This window comes from Arvicola amphibius, chromosome 10 (genome assembly GCF_903992535.2).
Source record: "Arvicola amphibius chromosome 10, mArvAmp1.2, whole genome shotgun sequence".
In the NCBI taxonomy this organism is placed as follows: domain Eukaryota; kingdom Metazoa; phylum Chordata; class Mammalia; order Rodentia; family Cricetidae; genus Arvicola; species Arvicola amphibius.
This window is the reverse complement of record NC_052056.1, coordinates 82,253,605-82,272,861: the sequence shown is the minus strand read 5'-3', so window position 1 is coordinate 82,272,861 and position 19,257 is coordinate 82,253,605. Positions and strand designations below refer to the sequence as shown.

General features: G+C 46.8%; 1 protein-coding gene across 16 annotated transcripts in view; it reads left to right on the top strand.

Annotated features, from left to right (window-relative positions):
• Positions 1-19,257, top strand: part of Pitpnm2 (phosphatidylinositol transfer protein membrane associated 2) — a 106,007-nt gene that overhangs the window by 60,566 nt on the left and 26,184 nt on the right. For 10 of the 16 annotated variants that reach the window (XM_038345066.2, XM_038345059.2, XM_038345058.2 and 7 more), the window contains 3 exons: positions 4,035-4,211; positions 16,973-17,187; positions 18,516-18,637. In XM_038345066.2, coding sequence (XP_038200994.1) covers positions 4,134-4,211; positions 16,973-17,187; positions 18,516-18,637 — 415 coding nt within the window. In that variant the 5' untranslated portion in view covers positions 4,035-4,133. Of the gene's footprint in view, positions 1-4,034; positions 4,212-9,636; positions 9,725-9,876; positions 10,080-16,972; positions 17,188-18,515; positions 18,638-19,257 lie in introns of those variants that run through there. The other 6 variants (XM_038345057.2, XM_038345065.2, XM_038345063.2 and 3 more) reach the window with 5 other exon arrangements.

The following is a 19,257-nucleotide window of genomic DNA, read 5'->3' as shown; positions in this document are numbered from 1 at the left end:
TCATGACAAAAAAATTAGAATATATATACATATGTTAATCTTATAAAACTTATAATTTAAGAAAAGCTGTTAAAGAGTCAATATAAAACCATGAGATTAGTAGTAATAAAATAGTCCTTGAATATTTGTTTTTCTTCTGTCCCATATCAGGTGGTTCTTCTGACATGAGACAGAGATTTTAGATTTCACTTTATTAAGCATGCTTGGGTTTAGAGAAGGAGAGCCACACTCCAACTCCAAAGCCAGCTTTAATCTTTAATTGGATTGGGACTACTAAAGACCATTTGCATTATATGTCTGTAGACAATAGCAGAAACAAGCATTTGGGAAAATTTATCAAATTTTATCCTGTTGGAAATGTGATATATCAGTAGGCCAATTTACTCTTTTTCTTCAGACATTTTTTGTGGATGATTTGTCCTTTTCTTCAGATGTCTCATTTGTCCAGTGGTCTTCAGATTCCTTAGCTGGAACCTTTATTCCTGAAAAGACAAACAAACCCTTCCCCAGCTCTAATTGTGGAGATATTCTCTTTTGGCAAGTTATATCTGATCAATTAAAAACCACTTGTTAGTTTTATAGGTTAGTTTATATTACATGGCCATGCTGTTTGATGAACTAACATCTCTTCTATTTAAGAAGTATCTTAACTAGGTGGTGCACACCTTTAATCCCAGCAATTGGGAGGCAGAGGCAGATGGATCTCTGTGAGATTGAAGCCAGCCAGGTCTACAAGAACTAGTTTTTAGGACATGTTCCAAAGCTACAGAGAAACCCTGTCTCTAAATGCCCCCCTCAAAAAATAAAAATAAAAAAGATGTGTCTCTTGTTCAGATCAAATCTATCAATTTTGATGATATCCATATCTTTTCTTTTTCTGTGGAAACAAAAGCAAAATCCCTTTCCTAATATAACACATGTCCTGGTTTCCATTCTGAGGTCAGTACATCTTTAAAATTTATCAACTGATTTAATTCTGTAGGTTTTTTTCTACTATCCAGTGTCTCTCCGTGGCTGTTGTTCCTTTCTCATTAGCGTTTAGAAAATTCAAAGTTAATAAAGCATTATGCAATCTATTTCTGGGAGTATTTATTATCCCTTTCTGTTTATTTAACATATCCTTTAGAGTTTGATTTGATCTTTATATAACTGCCTGGCCTGTAAGATTATGTGGTATACCTGTAATATGCTTTATATTATAATAAACAAAAAACTGTTTCTTTTTTAGAGACATACACTAGAGCATTGTCTGTCTTTATTTGTGCAGGTATACCTGTGATGGCCATAACTTCTAGCAAATGTGCGATTACTGAATCAGTCTTTTCTGAACTCAAAGCAGTTGCCCATTGAAAACCTTTTGCATAGATTTCAGGGACTCAGATTTGGTCATCCGGCTTGCGTCATTATGCAGCAAGTGCCTTTGCCCACTGTTTATCCAAAGTGGTCCTTTTGTTACAGCTCATGGGCTGTCATAGTCACACAGCGTCCACAGCTTATATTATTTTTGAAGATTTATTTTCATAATTTGTGTGTGTGTGTATTCATGCATGCACATAAGTACAGATGCTCACAGAAGCTAGAAGACCCCCAAAACTGTAGTTACAGCTGTGAGCTCTCTGACACAGGTACTAGGAACCAATCTCAGGTCCTTTGTAAGAGAACCAAGTGTTGTTAACCACTGAGCTCTTGGTTGTCTATCCTGTAGGCATATGTATGATGAACTTATGATGGCATATGCACCACATTATATGAAGCAGTTTACCTAGCCTAAAAAAACCTCTGTATTTGACTATTCATCCCACATTAATTTCTCTATGTAATGAACCAACTTCTGTACTGTGAAAGTTGAGGCAGTTACATTTCTACCTTCATTCTTCCACTCCCAGTTTTTGTTAATTGCATTATTGTTTGTATACATTGTTGATGTTACATATGTTACTTCAGTAACTATAATTACCAAAGTTTCAAAATTACTTTGTTTACATCATGATTTTGCATGGCTAAATTTACAATTATTTATCTTTTGGTTTGTTGGGTTTTAATACCAGATAACATTTTTAAAGAAGTTATTATCCATGTCTAAGCCTCTAAATTCAATATTTCAGAGTATTTGCTGATCATACCTAAATGATTGTTTAACTGGGTATGAAGTTCTGATTCCTAAGTTCTGCCTCTTAAAGCTCTGCAGATATTACTGCACAAGCTTCTAAAACTGTGTTATGAAGTCTGATTCTCTCCAACCCTTCTCTCTGCACCTCCTACTTATACTTCTTTTTACGTATCCTTTAAGGTCAGTGAATTTTTCATAATATGTTTTACTATTATTTGTAGCATCAGTTTTTTTCACTAGAAGATAGAATGTAAGCTAAACTGTAGGGTTAGGCCTTAGTTTATAATTCATTTATTATCTTTTTACATTTAAGAAATCTAAGAGGCTCTGGAGAAGACTCAGAGGGTAAAGCATGAGGACCTGCGTTCAGATCCCAGCACCCACATAAACGCCAGATCTAACTGCATGCAACTGAATTTCAGTTTGGTGAATGGGTAGAGACAAGGAGATCCTGAGGGGTCACCCTTCAGTCACTACCATCAAAATAGTGCGCTCCAGGTTCACTGAGATACACTGTCTCAGATACTAGAGGGCGGGAACAGAGGAAGACGCCTGACATTGACCTCAGGCTCCATGTGTGCACACACACACATAAACAATTTAATTGCTTATGAAGAAAGTTTTTGTGGTCTATTTCAGTGCCTAGGTCCCCTGTTATTATCTTGTTTTACTCCAGGTGTTCTCCAGTTACATGTGTGTTCGCGTTTCTGTTGCTTCCATAGCTGCATTTTTTGCCTTACTCTCCAGTTGACTTTGTGTGAGTTCCTCTAGTCCTCCCACACCTCTCACTGTTCTTGTTGTGCTTTGCCTATCCATGATTTCATGTACCTCTTTTAAAAACACGAGCCATATTTTTTCTTTCCTATTCCCCTGAGCTCAGCTAGCTTATTTTTCATCTCTCTCTATTGTTGAAAATCCCCACTGTGTCTCATAGGCTCTCTTAAGTAGCACATATACTAAGTTTCTTTGTTTCTTTTTTGCCTTCCCTCACAGCCCTTGTCCCAGGAGCCTCACAGCTAGGATACAGTGTTAAGTTCTGCAGTTAGATCCCACAGGGAATGACAAACTGTGGTCTCCCGTTCTCTCTGTTGCTGTTGGTCACTGTACACTTGGTGGCAACAATGCTGAGCTGTTTGTCCCCTCCTACTGTTTAAGCCTCTGGAGGCCTACCTGCTTGCCTCTGTAGTTCCTTGCAGGCAGAACGCAGTCCCTGTACTTCACACAGCCTCAGATGGAGGTGCAGCCTTGGCCTCCATTGTCTGACAGTCCTCAGAATGCTCTGTGGCTAAGCTTTGCTCCTGGGTTGTGGGAGCCACCCAGAAGCCTCTGCCTTAGTGTCAGTGCTGTGTCTCTGTCCTGGAGTTGCAGTGTGGAAGGGTGGACACTCTGCATGCTAACGGCTCACCTCGGAGCTTGTCTTTGGAGAGAATGTCATCATGTACTTGTTTTAGATGTATATTCACAGAGCATCTGAAAGCCAAGAGACTAGTGGTGTCTGCAGGCTCCAAGATTTCATCCCTGGACATCTTTGAAGGGCTGAGACCCTGCAGGAATATGCTTTGTCTAGCCTGCAGATCCTGCTGTGACCCTAGACATAAAACCTGCAGCCCCTACTGAACAGTAGTGACCCTCTAAGGAACAGCTACCGATACCTGTTCAGAGAGCAGGCTAACCCTTTACTTCCTGGAGACTTGAGAGAGTTCACTAACCTCTCATTTAGTCCTTCCAATAGCTCTTGAAGATTAGCAAACAGGGAAGAGCGGGCCAGAGAGGCTAGGAATTCACTCCAGGTCACTGTTGACTTGAGAGGGTTGAGATGAGAATTCTAGCTTCAGGTCTAGACCTCGACTTTCCTGTTAGCATGCCAACCAGACATTGTAGAAAGTGACTCTCCTGTCCTCTCTGTCTCTCTCTGTCTCTCAAGGGTCCTCAGTGAATTCTGCCATGGTTATTTAAGGAATCTTGCCTAGGAAGTCCCCACAAGCACGCAATTCCCTGCCGCCGGGAAGGCGTGGATTCCAAGATGATCATAAAGGAATACCGGATTCCCCTGCCAATGACCGTGGAGGAATACCGCATCGCCCAGCTATACATGATACAGGTGAGCCCAGAGAGGTGGCTGGACCAGGTTAAGTCTCAGCCCAGGCCGCTGTCACAAATTACCCTGCCCTTTGGCTTAAGCATCAGGGACTATTCCTTGCTGCTTTGAAGGCCTCTTCCTAGATCAACGATGGGCAGGGCAAGTTTTTGATGGGAATTGTCTTCCTGAGTTTCACATGTCCACACATTGGGGTGGGCACGTGACAATAGTCTTTCTTCTACTAATAAGTATATTATTCCACTCTCTTGACCCCAAATAAATCTAAGTAATTCCCAGATGCCTCCATAGATATCACACTGGGAGTTTGGAGCTTCGTTGTAGGAGGAGACCTGTTTGGTCCCAACACTTCACTCAAGATGGGGGCATGTGAGGCAGGGGAGGATAAGGTGTGCAGGAGCACACAGCCTGGCTTCTGACTTCTGGCTCCCAGAGTCTGATGGGAGAATGGGATGTATCATGTCCACTCCAGGAAATCCCCTAGACTCTCCTCAGTGCCTGAGCAGCTGAGAACACAGACCCCAATCTCTATGTTCATTTCAGATCCTTCTAGCCCAGATGTCAGACTGCCCACTTCCCACACTGCTGGGTACTGACCGAGTCCTTGCTCTGCAGAGCTTTTCACCCTAGCTCTGCAGCTACCCCTCTCCCTCACCAACCCTGCAGTTCTTCCTCCATGCTAAGGGTCCAGAGCTTCTACCTTGATTATAAGCCATCTCTTGGCTTGGCTCTGGCTTTTCTGGATAAAATGAAATCTCTGTTACCCACTGGGCCCTGTATCTGACAGGCTTCATTGCATCACCCTGAACCCTCAGTACGTAGGGCTGGCAGCAGGGCATAGCCCTCAGGGCTTCCACCACCAACCTTGTTTGTTTGTTTTTATTTTTCAAGACAATATTTCTCTGTGTAACAGCCCTGGCTTGCCGGGCTGTAGATCAGGATGGCCTCAAACTTACAGAGATCTGCCTGCCTCTGCCTCCCGATTAAAGGTATACACCTCCATGCCCGGCTTCTCCTACCTGGTTTCTGAGGGGGTTGCACCTTCCGCCCAGAGGCTCAGTACCTGTCTAAGAGGAGCTTAAAGCCACTAGAGTTTAGCCAGCTCCCACAGGAGTGCTTCGACTGGGAAAGAGCAGGAAGTGCCCCCATCCTCTCTGGGGGACTGTTTGCTCTGAGCTGCTTCAGAAGCGCCACTCAATTCCCTCTTGAACCACTTACCCCTTAATTATTTCTAGAGAGCAGAGAGAGGAAGAGCTTAAATCAGGCCCCAGCTCTGAGCACTCTGGAAATAGCTCAGTCTGTTCAAGGACCAGACTCATCTGCTTATGCTGCCATTTGTCCTGTGCCCTTTAGTTCCCTTCGCAGCAGGCCACAGCAGTACAGCCCCATTGGCTCCTGGGTTTGACACTCAGGGTCCAGGAGCATGACCTCCAGCCTCTGGAGTGCCCCAAGGTATTTCTCAAGCATGGAGTCATTGTTACTCAGCCCCTCTTAAATACCTCATTTCCCAGAATCGGTCCTTATGCTTCCAGTCAACTCAACTGTGCAGTGGCCCACGTCATCTGTATGATATTCAGATCTGTGTCCAGACCACACAGTCCATTGGACCAATTTGTACAATGTCTTTTGGTGAATGTTGATTTGCTGGCTGAAACTATAGTAAATAGAAGCGCCTCCTACCTTGTAGGTCACGTGTGTCTATACCCTAACAAGTGCCTACACCCTCACAAGTGCCCTTCTCTGCTGCTGTGAGCTTCTAGTGCCTTTTCCTGTGCCCCTTCCAGTGAGCAAGTGGGTGTGCAAAAGATAGAATGGTGAGCAAGCCAGATGTTTCCAGGAGAGGGGTTTCTGGGCCAAGTGGCCGTATCAAGAGGGAGGCTGAGGAACATAGTTAACATATACATATATAGGTGTGTGTGTGTGTGTGTGTGTGTGTGTGTGCGTGCACACACACAAATATGCACACATGCATCTACATAACATGCACAGTCCCACTCCAGTCCCCATAGCTTGAGAGGCCTATAGAGGTATGATATACCTCTCTGTAAGCTTTCATGGCCACTGTAGCCCCTTTAAAACCAGGCTTCCTGGTTGTCTTCCAGCCTTTCCTCATGCTCCACAGTGGCAGAAAGGCAGGGAGAGTTGAGTCCCTGAGTAGCAAAGGCTGTGTCACCTGTTTTAAGCAGAAATACCATGGTTCCATGTTGGTATCAGGGACCCCAGAGCCAGTATATGTGGCTTGTCTAGAGGTTGAGGTGTGATCTGTTTCCAGACAATAGCACAGCTAAGTATCTTGCTCTCTAGGAGGAAATGTAGACTGTTCGAGATGAGCCTGGCTCTGGGGAACAAGCAAGTGAGTCTCCCTGGGTCTCACTTACTGTTTGTTTTGGGTTTTTGTTTGTTTGTTGTTTTTGCTTTGTTTTGTGGGTTTTTTTTTTTTTAGACAGGGTTTCTTTATGTAATAGTCCTGGCTGTCCTGTAGACCAGGCTGGCCTTGAACTCACATATCTGCTTGCCCCTGCCTCCTGAGTGCTAGGATTAAAGCATGTGCCACAATACTCATCTTGTTTTTTTTAATTAATTAATTTATTTATTATTTATTCAGTGTTCTGCCTGCATGTGTCCCTGCAGGCCAGAAGAGGGCACCAAATCTCATTACAGATGGTTGTAAGCACATGTGGTTGCTGGGAATTGAACTCAAGACCTTTGAAAGAGCAAGCAAAGCTCTTAACCACTGAGCCATCTCTCCAGCCCCCCATCTTGGTTTTGATTGTTTTGTTTGTTTGGTTGATTGGTTGGTTGGTTTTTCGAAATGGTTTCTCTGTATAGACCTGGCTGTCTTGGAACTCACTCTGTGAGGCTCGCTTCAAACTCAGAGATTTGCCTGCATCTGCCTCCTGAGTGCTAGGATTAAAGTCATGCACCATCATGCCTGGCCCCTCAGTTTCTTACATAAGCTAGTTTCTTAAATGGCATTGCTCTGGAAGGGCTCTCAAAAGTAACTTTCCTTTTCCAACCTGGGCTGGTTCACCCCTCCTTAGGCAACCTGATGGTTCCCCACTCCTGGGAGGTCACCATGTTGATGCCAGCCTTAGTGTGGACACCGATTGTCTTAGCATTACAGCCCAGAATTCCTGGACTCAAGGGATCCTCCTGTCTTAGTCTCCTGAGTAGCTGGGACTACAGGTGAGAGCCACTGCTCCCAGCAAAAGTAACTTTCATGTTTGCAGATAGGAAAAGTGAGCCAAATGTGAAACTTAGCTCCCCCAGCTCCCTGGGGACCTGTCTGGTTCTTAAAGGCTTTGGGCTTCTGGTGGGGTCAGGAGGAATCCACTCCCAGCCTCAGAGATGAGGGAGTACATGGCAGACAGGAGTAAGAAGACAGCAGGGAAGACAAGCAGCCCTGGTCATCCAGAACAGGGAGGGAGGCACCCGAGGAGGCCTGCTTTGCCCACTCTGTCCTATAGCCTCTCCAAGATGATTCTAGTTGGAAGAGATGTGAGCTTGTTAACAGGCCTGAGAGCAGTGGTTCAACAAGAGGCTAGCTCAGTCAGTTCAGATGTGGGGGCTGAAACCTGGGTGCTTGTGTCCTTCCTGTTCCTGAGACGCCACTCACAGCCAGATTTCTATCTCTGAAGGCCCTGCGCATCTCATGTGACCGACAGATCGTTTCTGTACCCAGCATTCCTTGCTACTACAGAACCTATGGATGCTCTTTCCCAGCCCCTGCCCCTGTCTGCTTCTCTGTTCCTGCTATGGGCTTTGTTTTCTGTGCCTCTGAACCCAGAGTTCCTGAGGGCCCTGTGCCACTGCAGGGTGAACATATGTCACAGTCACAGGATATACCCGGATATGTGCACAGCTCACTGTGTGCCAGTCATGCCACAGTAACACAGTGTTCTGTCCCCACCTGTGTGAAGACGATTTCAGGGGAGACTGTAGATGTGTCAAATGAGAGCCAGGCAGGAGTGGCAAGAGCTAAGCAATGGGAGACAGGTCTAGGTACACCCCAGGCAGATGCTGTAGGAGGCAGCATGTTCCTTCCGTGAAGGGCCTTTGGAGACAGCTGAGTGAATAGCAAAGAAGTTCATTTGGCAGTAGCTGGAACAGGTTGTAGAAAAGACCAAGCTGGTGAGTCAGAGCCATTCACCTGCCTGAGCAAGTTCTGTACCCAGAAAGTCAATGCTAGCAGAAACCACTGCACTACCCATGCTGTCCTCTAGGGGGTGCTAAGTAAGACCTTGCTGGCTGGAGGTGGGGGTGCCTGGTGGCCGAATGGGCTTGGTCAGTACCCTGGACAGCTCTGAGCGCAGCTGCTGGGGAGGGGTTCTCATTTTGCAGCCTTTCTTCAGAGGTCCCATGGAGGTTTGGTGACTATTTGCCAACCAAAGGTTCCAAGGGTGGGCAGCACTACATACCATTTAGGAATGGTCATGGGCAGGGATGTGGTAGTGGCTTCCTGTGTGAGCAGAGCATAGAGAGACTGAGGAGAGCTTGTTTCTCTGGTATGGCTAAGCCACAGCTGTATGAGGGCTTGTTGCTCCCTTCATTACTGTGACCAGTGGGACCCCGGGATGAGCCTGTAGAGGGCTGGCTTAGCTGGGAGACACCACCTCCAGAGTGCCTGGTGATTGTGAGGACTAGATCCCATTGATTTTTGATTCATTTGGCAAGCCTTTGTTTAATGTCTACTGCATGGAGGTACCCTAGTGCTGTGTGGGGTTGCTGCATAGACACCAGTCCTTGATGCCCTCAAGTCTCTATACTCACTCGCTGGGTGACTACAACCGTCCATAGCCCTCACCTGGTGATGGCAGCAGCCTGAGTACATCACCTGCTTTAGTCCCCATGGTGACCTGCAGAGGCAGCCCAGAGCTGTCAAAGAGAACAGCTGGCCCCAGGAAGCCAGTCCTCATCTGGAGATGCGGCTAGCTGCCTTTCTGCACTTGGAGCATTGAGGTTTCCTAGTCCGATGCATCTCTTCCTTCTCTAAAATTATGGCTTTAGGGATTGGAGCAGGATGCTCTTCACCCCATGTCCCTTCCACAGTCACACTCCACCCCAGGACTCCAATGCTCGTATAACTAGAGGGCATACTGTGGGTGGTAAGGCCAGGATGCTGTGGCCTGCCCATAGAGTCACGCCACTGGGGAAAGGCCTGTGTGGCTGTGCAGGAAGCACAAGAACCACTCCAGGAGGCGAAGGACTTCCCTATTAGGCAGGGGAGGGATCAACAGTCAGTGTTTCTCTGACAGACAGGCTGAAGGTTAACCACAGGAGGTCATCAATAAAACTACCTAGCTAGGTGAGTAGTGCCCAACCCCAGTTCATATTCATATACAACCTCAAGAGTATGACCTCATTTAGACTCGGGTCTGTGTATATATAATTAGTTAAGACTTTTGAGATAAGATCATCTTGGATTTAGGTCCTAGCCTGTGAGGAGGAGAGCATACTGGCCGTTCTGGCAGGCAGCTTGGAGGTGGCTCGAGCCTAGATGTGCTTCAGTGAACAGGGTGAGTGCTGTTTGGGTCTATATGGAAGAGCCTTCCCTGCCCCTGCTGTTTTTTCAGTTTTTCCTGACTCTCTGTACCCTGTCTCCACCCTGAGAGACCTCTGAGGTTCCCCAACCCCTGTAACTGGCCCATCTCCTCATTAAACTTCTCAGCAGGCAAGTGTATTAGCCTCCTGGTGCCGTGCAAAGGACCACACATACTAGCTGGCCTCAGACAGCAGAAACGAACTCCTGGATCTCCTCAGACAGTCACCACCTCTCTTAGCTCTCACCGTACTGTCACACGGGTCACTGTAGAGCTGTCCCGTGCTCCAGGCCTGCAGTTACCAGCCGCAGGCGCAGGGCTGCTGTAAGAGGTGAGACACGCTGTGCCATAGCACCTCCACTCGCTTCAGACCCAGCCCACAGTCCCGGACCAGTCCATCCATCCTTCCTTCTGTAACAGGAGGCCGCTCGTTGTGCCCGGCTGCCCAGACTAGAAATAACCACACAGAAACTATACTAATTAAATCACTGCTTGCCTGTTAGCTCTAGCTTCTTATTGGCTAACTCTTATATCTTAATTTAACCCATTTCCATTATTTCATATTTTACCATGAGGCTTGTGGCCTATCAGCAAGGTTCCATCTGGCGGCTTGCGTCTTTCTCCTCTGACGGCTCCATGGCTGCTCCCAGCATTCAGTTTAATCTTCCCCACCTAGCTCTACTCTACCCTATCACAGGCCAAGCCAGCTTCTTTATTAACCAAGAAAAGCAACACATATACAGAAGGACTTCCTATACCACCTCCCTTCCTTTCTTACTTTCTTCTAGACACAGTCTCACTATGTACTCTTGGCTAGCTTAGAACTCACCAAGATCCACCTGCTTCTGCTTCCCAAGAGCTGGGATTAAAGCTGTGCCTCCACCCCCAGGACATTCCTTCTCCTTTCTGAAGGAGGCTTTAGTCACTCCGGGCCCCGGAGCTGGACACCACGTTGTGTCCTCCAGAGGTCAGGCTCTGGGGTGGTTGAGGTGATAAAGTGTGTCGGGGAGGAGCACCAGAGAGTACACATGTATCTGCACGTATCAGTGTGAGCATTTGGGTCAGGTACTGAGCATGTGTGCACATGGACATACGTGCTGCTTGGGAAGCTGACCAAGGATAGCCTTAGCAATGCCATCATGTCACCATGGAAGCATAGTCTGGACATCTATAAACAGGAAATGGACCTTTCAGACACTGGAAAGGACACACAGAGATGACATAGGTGCTATGTGTATCAGTGTCATCAAGCCCCCTCCCACTTTCCTATTTGGCTCTTCTTTTTTTTTTTTTTTTGGTTTTTCGAGACAGGGTTTCTCTGCAGCTTTTTTAGAGCCTGTCCTGGAACTAGCTCTTGTAGACCAGGCTGGCCTCGAACTCACAGAGATCCCGCCTGCCTCTGCCTCCGAGTGCTGGGATTAAAGGCGTGCGCCACCACCGCCTGGCTCTATTTGGCTCTTCTTAAACCTTAGTGAGTGAATACAAGAGGCAAGCCTGGGGTTTGTTTGTTGTTAGAGCAGCTTTGTGAGTCCCACACATCTGAAGGGGACAGGTAGCATATTCACAGAATTGTACAGAAGCCACCTTCTGGATGTGGTATAGAAATATTATGTCTATGGTTGCAGGTATCCTCATTTTTCTGTTGCTGTGGTAAAATCACAACAAGCAACTTAAGGGAGAAAAGTTGACTTCAGTCCACAGTTCCAGGGTGCAGTCCATCCTAGGAGGAAGTCAAGGCTGCAAGAGCTCGAATCACCTACTCACATCTCATCCACTGCTAAGAGCAGAGAGAAATGAGTGCATACATGCTTAGTGCTCATATAACTTCTGTCCTCACACACAGGCCAGGACACAAACCTAAGGAGTGGTGCCACCCACAGTGGGCTGAGTCTTCTCACAGTATTAATGTTAATCAAGACAGCTCCCACAGACATGCCCACAAGCCAGGTTGCTCTAGATAAGCTCTCATTGAGTCTTTCTTCCTAGGGTGAATCTAGATTGTGTCAAGTTCACGATTAAAACTGACTACACAGAGGGTCCGTATATTTTCCTGTTTTGAGTGTGTTAAAAGTAGAAATCACAACCAGGTGGTGGTAGTACACGCCTTTAGTCCCAGCACTCAGAAGGCAGAGACAGGCAGATCTCTGTGAGTTTGAGGACAGTCAAGGCTGTTACAGAGAAACCCTGTCTCAAAAAAAAAGTAGAAATCACTAGTTTGTATAGTATGGTAACTTTAGTGTAGGACGTAGTTGTTACCTGTAGAATGTGCATTGCCCTCACTCCAGCCCTTGGGAACCAACAATTGGCTTTTGAACTCTGGGTTTGCCTCTTCTGGACATTTTCATTAATGGGATCACATGATTTGCAGCCTTTTGTGTCTAACTTCTGTCACTTAACATGTCCTCAGGGCTCGTCTGCCTTTCAGCCAGTATCAGTGTCTTATTCCTCTTTATGGCTGGAGATTGTTCAATGGGATGAATGTACCATGTTTGTTTTCCCGTGTGCTGATTGACCCCTTTTGGTGATTGTGTGTAGGTAGCATCCAGACTCTGCTCTGCTGTGCCTCTGTGCCTACCTTTAGACTTTTTATCTATGAGGGACTGCTACACTGTTTCTGCCCCTACTAGCTGTATGTGAGGGCTCCAGTTTCTGCATTAGGCTTGGTGCTTTCTGGCTGGTTTTAGTTTGTGTTTCCTGACTATTTGTGTTGTTAAGCAACCTCCAGGCACTCACTGGCTCTGTGTACATCTTGTGTGGAGACGTGGCTGTTCAAGCCTTTGGACCATTGTGAACATGTCACTGGTCTGTTGTTGAGATGGAGACATCATCTTTATCTTTTGGATACAAATTCCTAGCATCAGATATTACTGGCACGTTTTCTCTTGCATTATACAGGCTCTTTTAACTTTCTTTCTGCAAAACACATGTTATCAGTTTTCATTAAATCCAGCTTCTCTGTCTTTTGCGATGAATGTTTTTGCTGGCTTCCTGCTGAAGGATGTACTTTTAGCTTCCCTTGTGGACCATGGAAGTCATTTCCACCACTTCTGCCTCATAAGGGACCACCTCCCATCTTCCTTGTAGGCACTATGTCCATTACACACATGAGTGACAAGTCACTTCCCCATGAGTAGACATTGGTCACCCCTAAGATCAGATCAAGCCCTCAGCTGCCTTTTTAAACAATCGTAGCAGTTCCAGTGTCATATGTATAAACTTTGTCTAATCCAGGCTCATAAACCTATCCCTGCATTTTCTTCTGAGAGATTTAGCGTTTATATCAGGGAATTATTACTAATGAGCTGTCAACAGCAGCCAGAGAGAGAGTCATGTCCGTTAGGGAGTTTGTGGCCCTGTATGATGCTGGGCCCCCTGCCAAAACTTCTGCTGCCTCGTCTGCTTCCTGTCATTCTAACCGAGTAGGATCACAGTTGGTTCCTGTTCCTCAGTTTCTCCATACGTGACTAACATCCTCCTAGTAAGTCTTTGTCTGTTTCCCTCCTCACTTACTCACACACAGCTCTCCTCTTGGCTTAGCTTCCCAAATGCTGAGAGTACAACTCTGAGACACCACATCTGTCTACAGGTGACTCTAAGAACATTGTCCTGCTGTCTTGCCTAGCAGAGCCCTGAATCCATGGACTCTTGTCTCTCACACACACATACATGCTTGTGTCACACATGTGTATAGAAAAGTCACATGAACATAGACATCCTGACCAGCAGACTAGTGCTTAAGCCCAGTAATGGGCAACAGTCCTCAGTTTTCCTAGTCATAGGCTGATCTCAGAACACACAATTCCACCCCAGTATCCCTGGGTGTCTCTCCAGGCAGCCTGTGCCTGGCCCCAACCCAGACCCTGCTGTGGGCCTCTGCAGTAAAGGAGACAGTAACACTTAAAAATAGCTATAACATAGCATTGCTTACCTGGGAGGCTGAGTCACATCCAGTAGCTGGAATATTGAGAAGAGTGATAGCCCAAAGCAGGGCATACATGGTCTAGATGGGTTCGGAAGAGAACACTCAGACGACAGCCTGGAAGAGACTGTGAGTCATGTATATTCCTGTATATACATGGTATGTTCCAGAACCACTTCAGGCATGGCTGCCCCCACTCTTACAGATCAGTAGTCTAGGACCAGGCCCGCCCAGCAGGAGGGGATGCTTGTGTGGTTCCTGAGATTCAAGCTATCTCAGCTTCTTCCTTTCTGTCTCCACACTGTCCCAAGTGTCTGTAGTCTGGTAGTCAGCTGTCACCTTGAGTGAGCTGCACCTAGTACCCTGTACCCTGTGCTCCATTCTACCAGTTTGAGGATCAGGTGCAGACAAAGATAGGGTCCAGAAGGTGTGTGCTCAGCCTTGGCATTCCCTGTGGGCCTCCTCCTTAGCCACAGCATGTACATCTCAGCCCCAGTGGGTTCTGAGTGGCCCTCTCTGTTGCCTTACAGGTCCAGATCAAGCCCTGCTCTTCCCTGTCCCATCTGAAAGCATCAATGACTAAGTCAGAGCAGCTGAACCCTCCTCACCTCTGTTCCCGGGGTCCTCAACCCTGTACCCTCAGTCCTTTCTCAGAAACAAACCTGCGCCATATCTGGATTTGGAGCCTTGTAGAGCATCCCCAGTACTTCCCACAGCTAGAGTTAACTGTCTTCCCGCGGCAGACAGGACAGCTGTCCTCAGAGGCCGGAGCTTTCCGCGGCAGTTGCAGTGCAACTCAGAGGGAGACTTCTCACTGGCTTGGGTAGTTCTGGGTTTCTCTTCACTTTTTTTTTAAAAATTACATTTATTTGGGTCAGGCATGGTGGCACATGCCTTTAACCCCAGCACTTGGGAAGCAGAGGGGGGCAGATCTATGTGAGTTCAAGGCTAGCCTGGTCTGCATAGTGAGCCAGAAGTACACAGATAGACCCTCTCTCTCAAAAATTAGTTTTCTTTTTTTGGGGGGTGGGACAGGGAAGCATGTGTTCCATGGCACGCGTGTGGAGGTCAGAGGGCAACTTTCAGGAGTCAGTTCTACCTTCTACCATGTGGGTCCTAGATATTGAACTCAAGTTGCCAGGCTTGGTGACAAGGGCCCTACCAGCTGATCTGCACTGTTTTCATCTTAAGTTTTTGACAGTTTTGTGCATGAGCACGATGAATTTTAGTTGTCTTCACCCCCTTGCTATTACAGTGTCTCATCTCTGCTCCATCCCACTGAGTCCCAGCAAGGCCGCCCACCTCCATGGCTTTTGTGCACATGGTGCCCAGTGCATTTAATTAGGGTTGCTTGCATGAGTGGGAAATTATTTACTGGAGCATGGGCAACTTATCATTGGCTACACCACTGAAGAAAGTGACAGCTGACAGCCCCTCACCAAGCCACCATTTACAGCCAGGGGCCCCTGAGCCCTTCCCCCAGTCTTGGACAACTTTGTGTAGTAACTATGGCTGCAGTGAGTTCATGAGCACAATGGCATTGTGTGTCCAGAAGACAGTTTTCTACAGCACACCTCTCCATCTTCAGGCTTTATGTTCTCTTTGTCCCCAATTCCACAGTGTTCCTTGAGCCTTGGATGGGGTACTGGGTATGTTCCATTTAGGGCAAGCATACCACCTATCATTCTTTGTTTAATTCAAGAATTTGCTTATGGCATGGGTCATAAGCACCACTGTGGTGGGCTTGTGGCAAGTGAATAAACCTTTGGGAGCAGTGCCAGTTCTAGAAACAGAATTTTATTAGCCCCCAGTAAACCTGTGTGTCCAAAGAACCCCTTAAGTCCTAAGCAAACAGAGGGCAATGCCAGATGTCCTGTCTGTTATTCTGCACCTTATTATTTTGAGAGAGGGTCTGTCCTTTGAGGCAGCTAGGCAGCTGGCAAGTCCCACATCCTGTTGTCTCTGCCCTCTACAGTGTTGGGGTTACAGTCATGCATGCAGCCACACATGGTTTTGGCTTTACATGGCTTCCAGGGTTCTGAATTCAGATCCTTGTGTTTGCACAACAAGCACTCTTACCCGCTGAGTCATCTCCCGGGCCAGGGTCTACCCTTTCTTCAGCTGGTGGCCAGCTGGATCGTTTCTACCTTCTGGCTGCTGTGAGGAATGCGCCATTCAAGTACAAGGTTTTGTGTGATACAGAGAGGTGAGATTCCAGCTTGCTTTAGTTTTTGTTGTTGTTTACAGATGTTTGGGGTCTTTTGCAATAACGTATAGATTGTAGCATCCATGTGCTGCTCCTACAAAATAAAAACACTAGAATTTTGCTGGTGACTGCACAGGTCCTGCAGGCTTCTTTGGGATTATTGTTGTCTTCACAATGTTGAGTCTAACCTATGAAGAGAGGATGCTTTTCCAGTTGTGTAAGTCTTTAGTTTCTTTTGGTTCTGTGGTCTTCAGTTTTCACCCACCTCTGGTCAAATGGATTCCTGTTTGTTCTGACAAATGCTTTTATAAACGCAATCAGTTTCCCTTTTGTTTTCTTCAGCTTAGTGTGTTGATTTTGTGTTCTGAAGCTTTGCTGAATTCATTTAATTAAGCCTAAGAGATTTAAGGAAAATTCTTTAGAGTTTTCTATATAAAGATTATGTTCTCAACAAACTAAAATGATTTTTACTTTTTCTTTTCCAGTTTGGATGCCTTTTATTATTTCTTTTTCTTGCCTAATTATTGTGCCTGGAACAAACAGTACAAAACTGCATAGAAGCAGGAAAGTAGGCACCCAGCACTGGTGAGATGGCACGCACTTGTAATCCCTTTAGGAGGCTAGAAATGCAAATCAATACCATCCCTAACTATGCTGTGACCTTGTCTCAAAAAATAAACAAACAAACAAAAGAAAGAAGAGACCGGGTGTGGCAGTGCTCACCTTTAACCCCAGCACTCAGGAGGCAAAGTAAGGCTGATCAAGTGAGTTCAAGTTTAAGACCAGCCTGATCTACAAAAGAAGTTCAGGTCAGCCAGAGACCCTGTCACAAAGACAGGGAGGAAGAAGAAGAGAAAAGGGGGAAAATGGGCATCTTGGGGAAGCTCAGCCCTAGGATAGATAGGAGTCAAAATAGGTGATTTGTGCTTTTGATACTTAAAGAGAAAACTCAGGGCTCTGTTCACTTCAGAAGGCTTGGGGAGGAGGCCGTGGGGTCCTAAAGTGACACAGAGCCAGCCTCAAGGCTGAAGATCTTTCCTGTTCTGTCCTCTGAGCCTCTTCTTTATGTTGACCACACATCAACATGTTTTCCCCATAGAAGAAAAGCCGCAACGAGACCTATGGACAAGGCAGTGGCGTGGAGATCCTGGAGAACCGGCCCTACACAGATGGTCCTGGTGGCTCTGGGCAGTACACCCACAAGGTGTATCATGTGGGCATGCACATCCCTGGCTGGTTCCGTGCCATCTTGCCCAAGGCAGCCTTGCGGGTGGTGGAGGAGTCATGGAATGCCTACCCCTACACCCGAACCAGGTGTGCCTGCCTCTACCTCCTCAGCATGCCATCTGCTAGGGGAACCCCACAGCATGTGTCCAGGAATTCTCCTGGCAGACTCAACCCCCTACACCCCTACAAGCATCAAACTCTGCCTCACACATGTCCCCTAATGGTTCACAGGTGGTCACAAACAGGAAAGGGACAGATGCCCCTGTATGCCTGCCTCCAAGAAATGGCAATTGAAGTCTTGAAGGCAGGGACTGAGCAAGGGCTGGCATCTAGGAAGGTTAAGGGAATGAACATTCTCTTAAATTCCCATGAACAGAGACAGCCTGCTGGGAAGAAGTGTGAACTGAAGGTAGACCAGATGGTCCAAAGTCTCCCAACTCGGGGACTCTAAAGCTTCTGTAGCATTGTTAATACATCCCTTGGTAAGCAGGGCTTTTCTCAGAACCCTAGCCAAGGATCTTCACTCTTTTCTCCTCGGTGTTAGCTCTCACTGAGCAAGGGTACTCCCCTTTAGCTTCCCAGGGCTTCCTCCCCACAAACCCCACACCTGGAAAATGCTGAGAGCTAGTTTAAGATTTCCGAGAGAACTTCTCCATCCCAGAAAGGAGCTGTTCTGTTTTCAGAGTGGGCTTCTTGCTGGTGTCACATACCAAGAATGTCTGCCCAGATCCACTGACTTCATAGCACACTGCCATTGTGGCTGTGCATGCATTCCCACCACTCCATACTCACATGGATGCCAGACGTGGGAAGCTTCTAGAAGCTACCAAGGAAGTTCAATAGCTCTCATCTCTGTCTCTCTCTCCCGCAAGCTGGCTTGACTATTCTTAGGACAAGATGGTAGTATAGGAAATAGACATGACTGTCACATCTCAGCTAACTCCACCTATCTTCATTACATTTCTCTTACTGTGAATAGACACCTTGACCAATGCAATTTATAGAAGAGTTTATTGGGGCTTACAGTTTCAGAGGATGAGTCCATGACCATCACAGTAGGGAGCATGGCAGCAAGCAGGAAGCCGTAGTGCTGGAGCAATAGCTGAGAGCTTACACCCTCTCCACAAACATGAAGCAAAGAGACAGCACTAACTGGGAATGGCATGGGCTTCTGAAACTTCAAAGCCTACCCCCAGTGACACACCTCTTCCAACCAGGCCATACCTCCTAATCCTTCCCCAAAAGTTCCATCAACTAGGGACCGAGTATTCACATATATGAGGTTGTGGTGGCCATTCTCATGTAATGGACCACACCACCTACCCACTTTACTTTGTTTCCAGTGTGGTCCAACAGACTGCTAGCTAGTGACAGCCCCTCCAGGGTTCAGTCCCAATGGATGTTCTTTCTCTCAGGTTCACCTGTCCCTTTGTGGAGAAGTTCTCCATTGACATTGAGACCTTTTATAAGACGGATACTGGTGAAAGCAATGATGTGTTCAGCCTGTCTCCTGTGGAAAAGAACCAGCTGATAACAGGTGAGCATGACGGCTGAAGCCCAGCAGGCAGCATTGCCACCCCAGGCCACCCTAACTCTGTCCCTCTGCCCTTGCCTGATCTCATCCTGAGAGTACATTGGATTCTTAGGAGGGGGGATGGGATGGGGCACAGAGCGAGGCAGGACAGGCTTCCATGTCCTGGATGTGCATGCCAAGTCTGTCGGCTTTCTCCTCCCTGTACATGCGCTTGTGGACTCTTGGGGTGCTGTCTGGCTAAAAGCCACTTGTGAACGCCATGCCTACAGTAGACTGGCCCACACTATGGTGTCTGTGGCTGGAGTGATGGTGGCCTTTGCTGCTTTGCTCTCCAGCTAATGTCACTGTGCAGGAGGTGTCTCCATTTGTTAAGCTTTTTTTGTTTTAGACAGTGTCTTACTCTGTAGTTCTGACTAGCCTAGAACTCACAGAGATCTGACTGTCTCTGCCTCCAGAGTACTAGGATCAAAAGTATGCACCACCATGCCCAGCTAAATCCTTTAAATCAGAGTTGGAGATTTTCATGTGAAATTTCCCCAGTTCTTAAACACTGATAAATGTTTAACAAAATGGCAAACAAAACACATCTGAGGGCCTAACACAGTTCTACAAGCCTCTTCTAG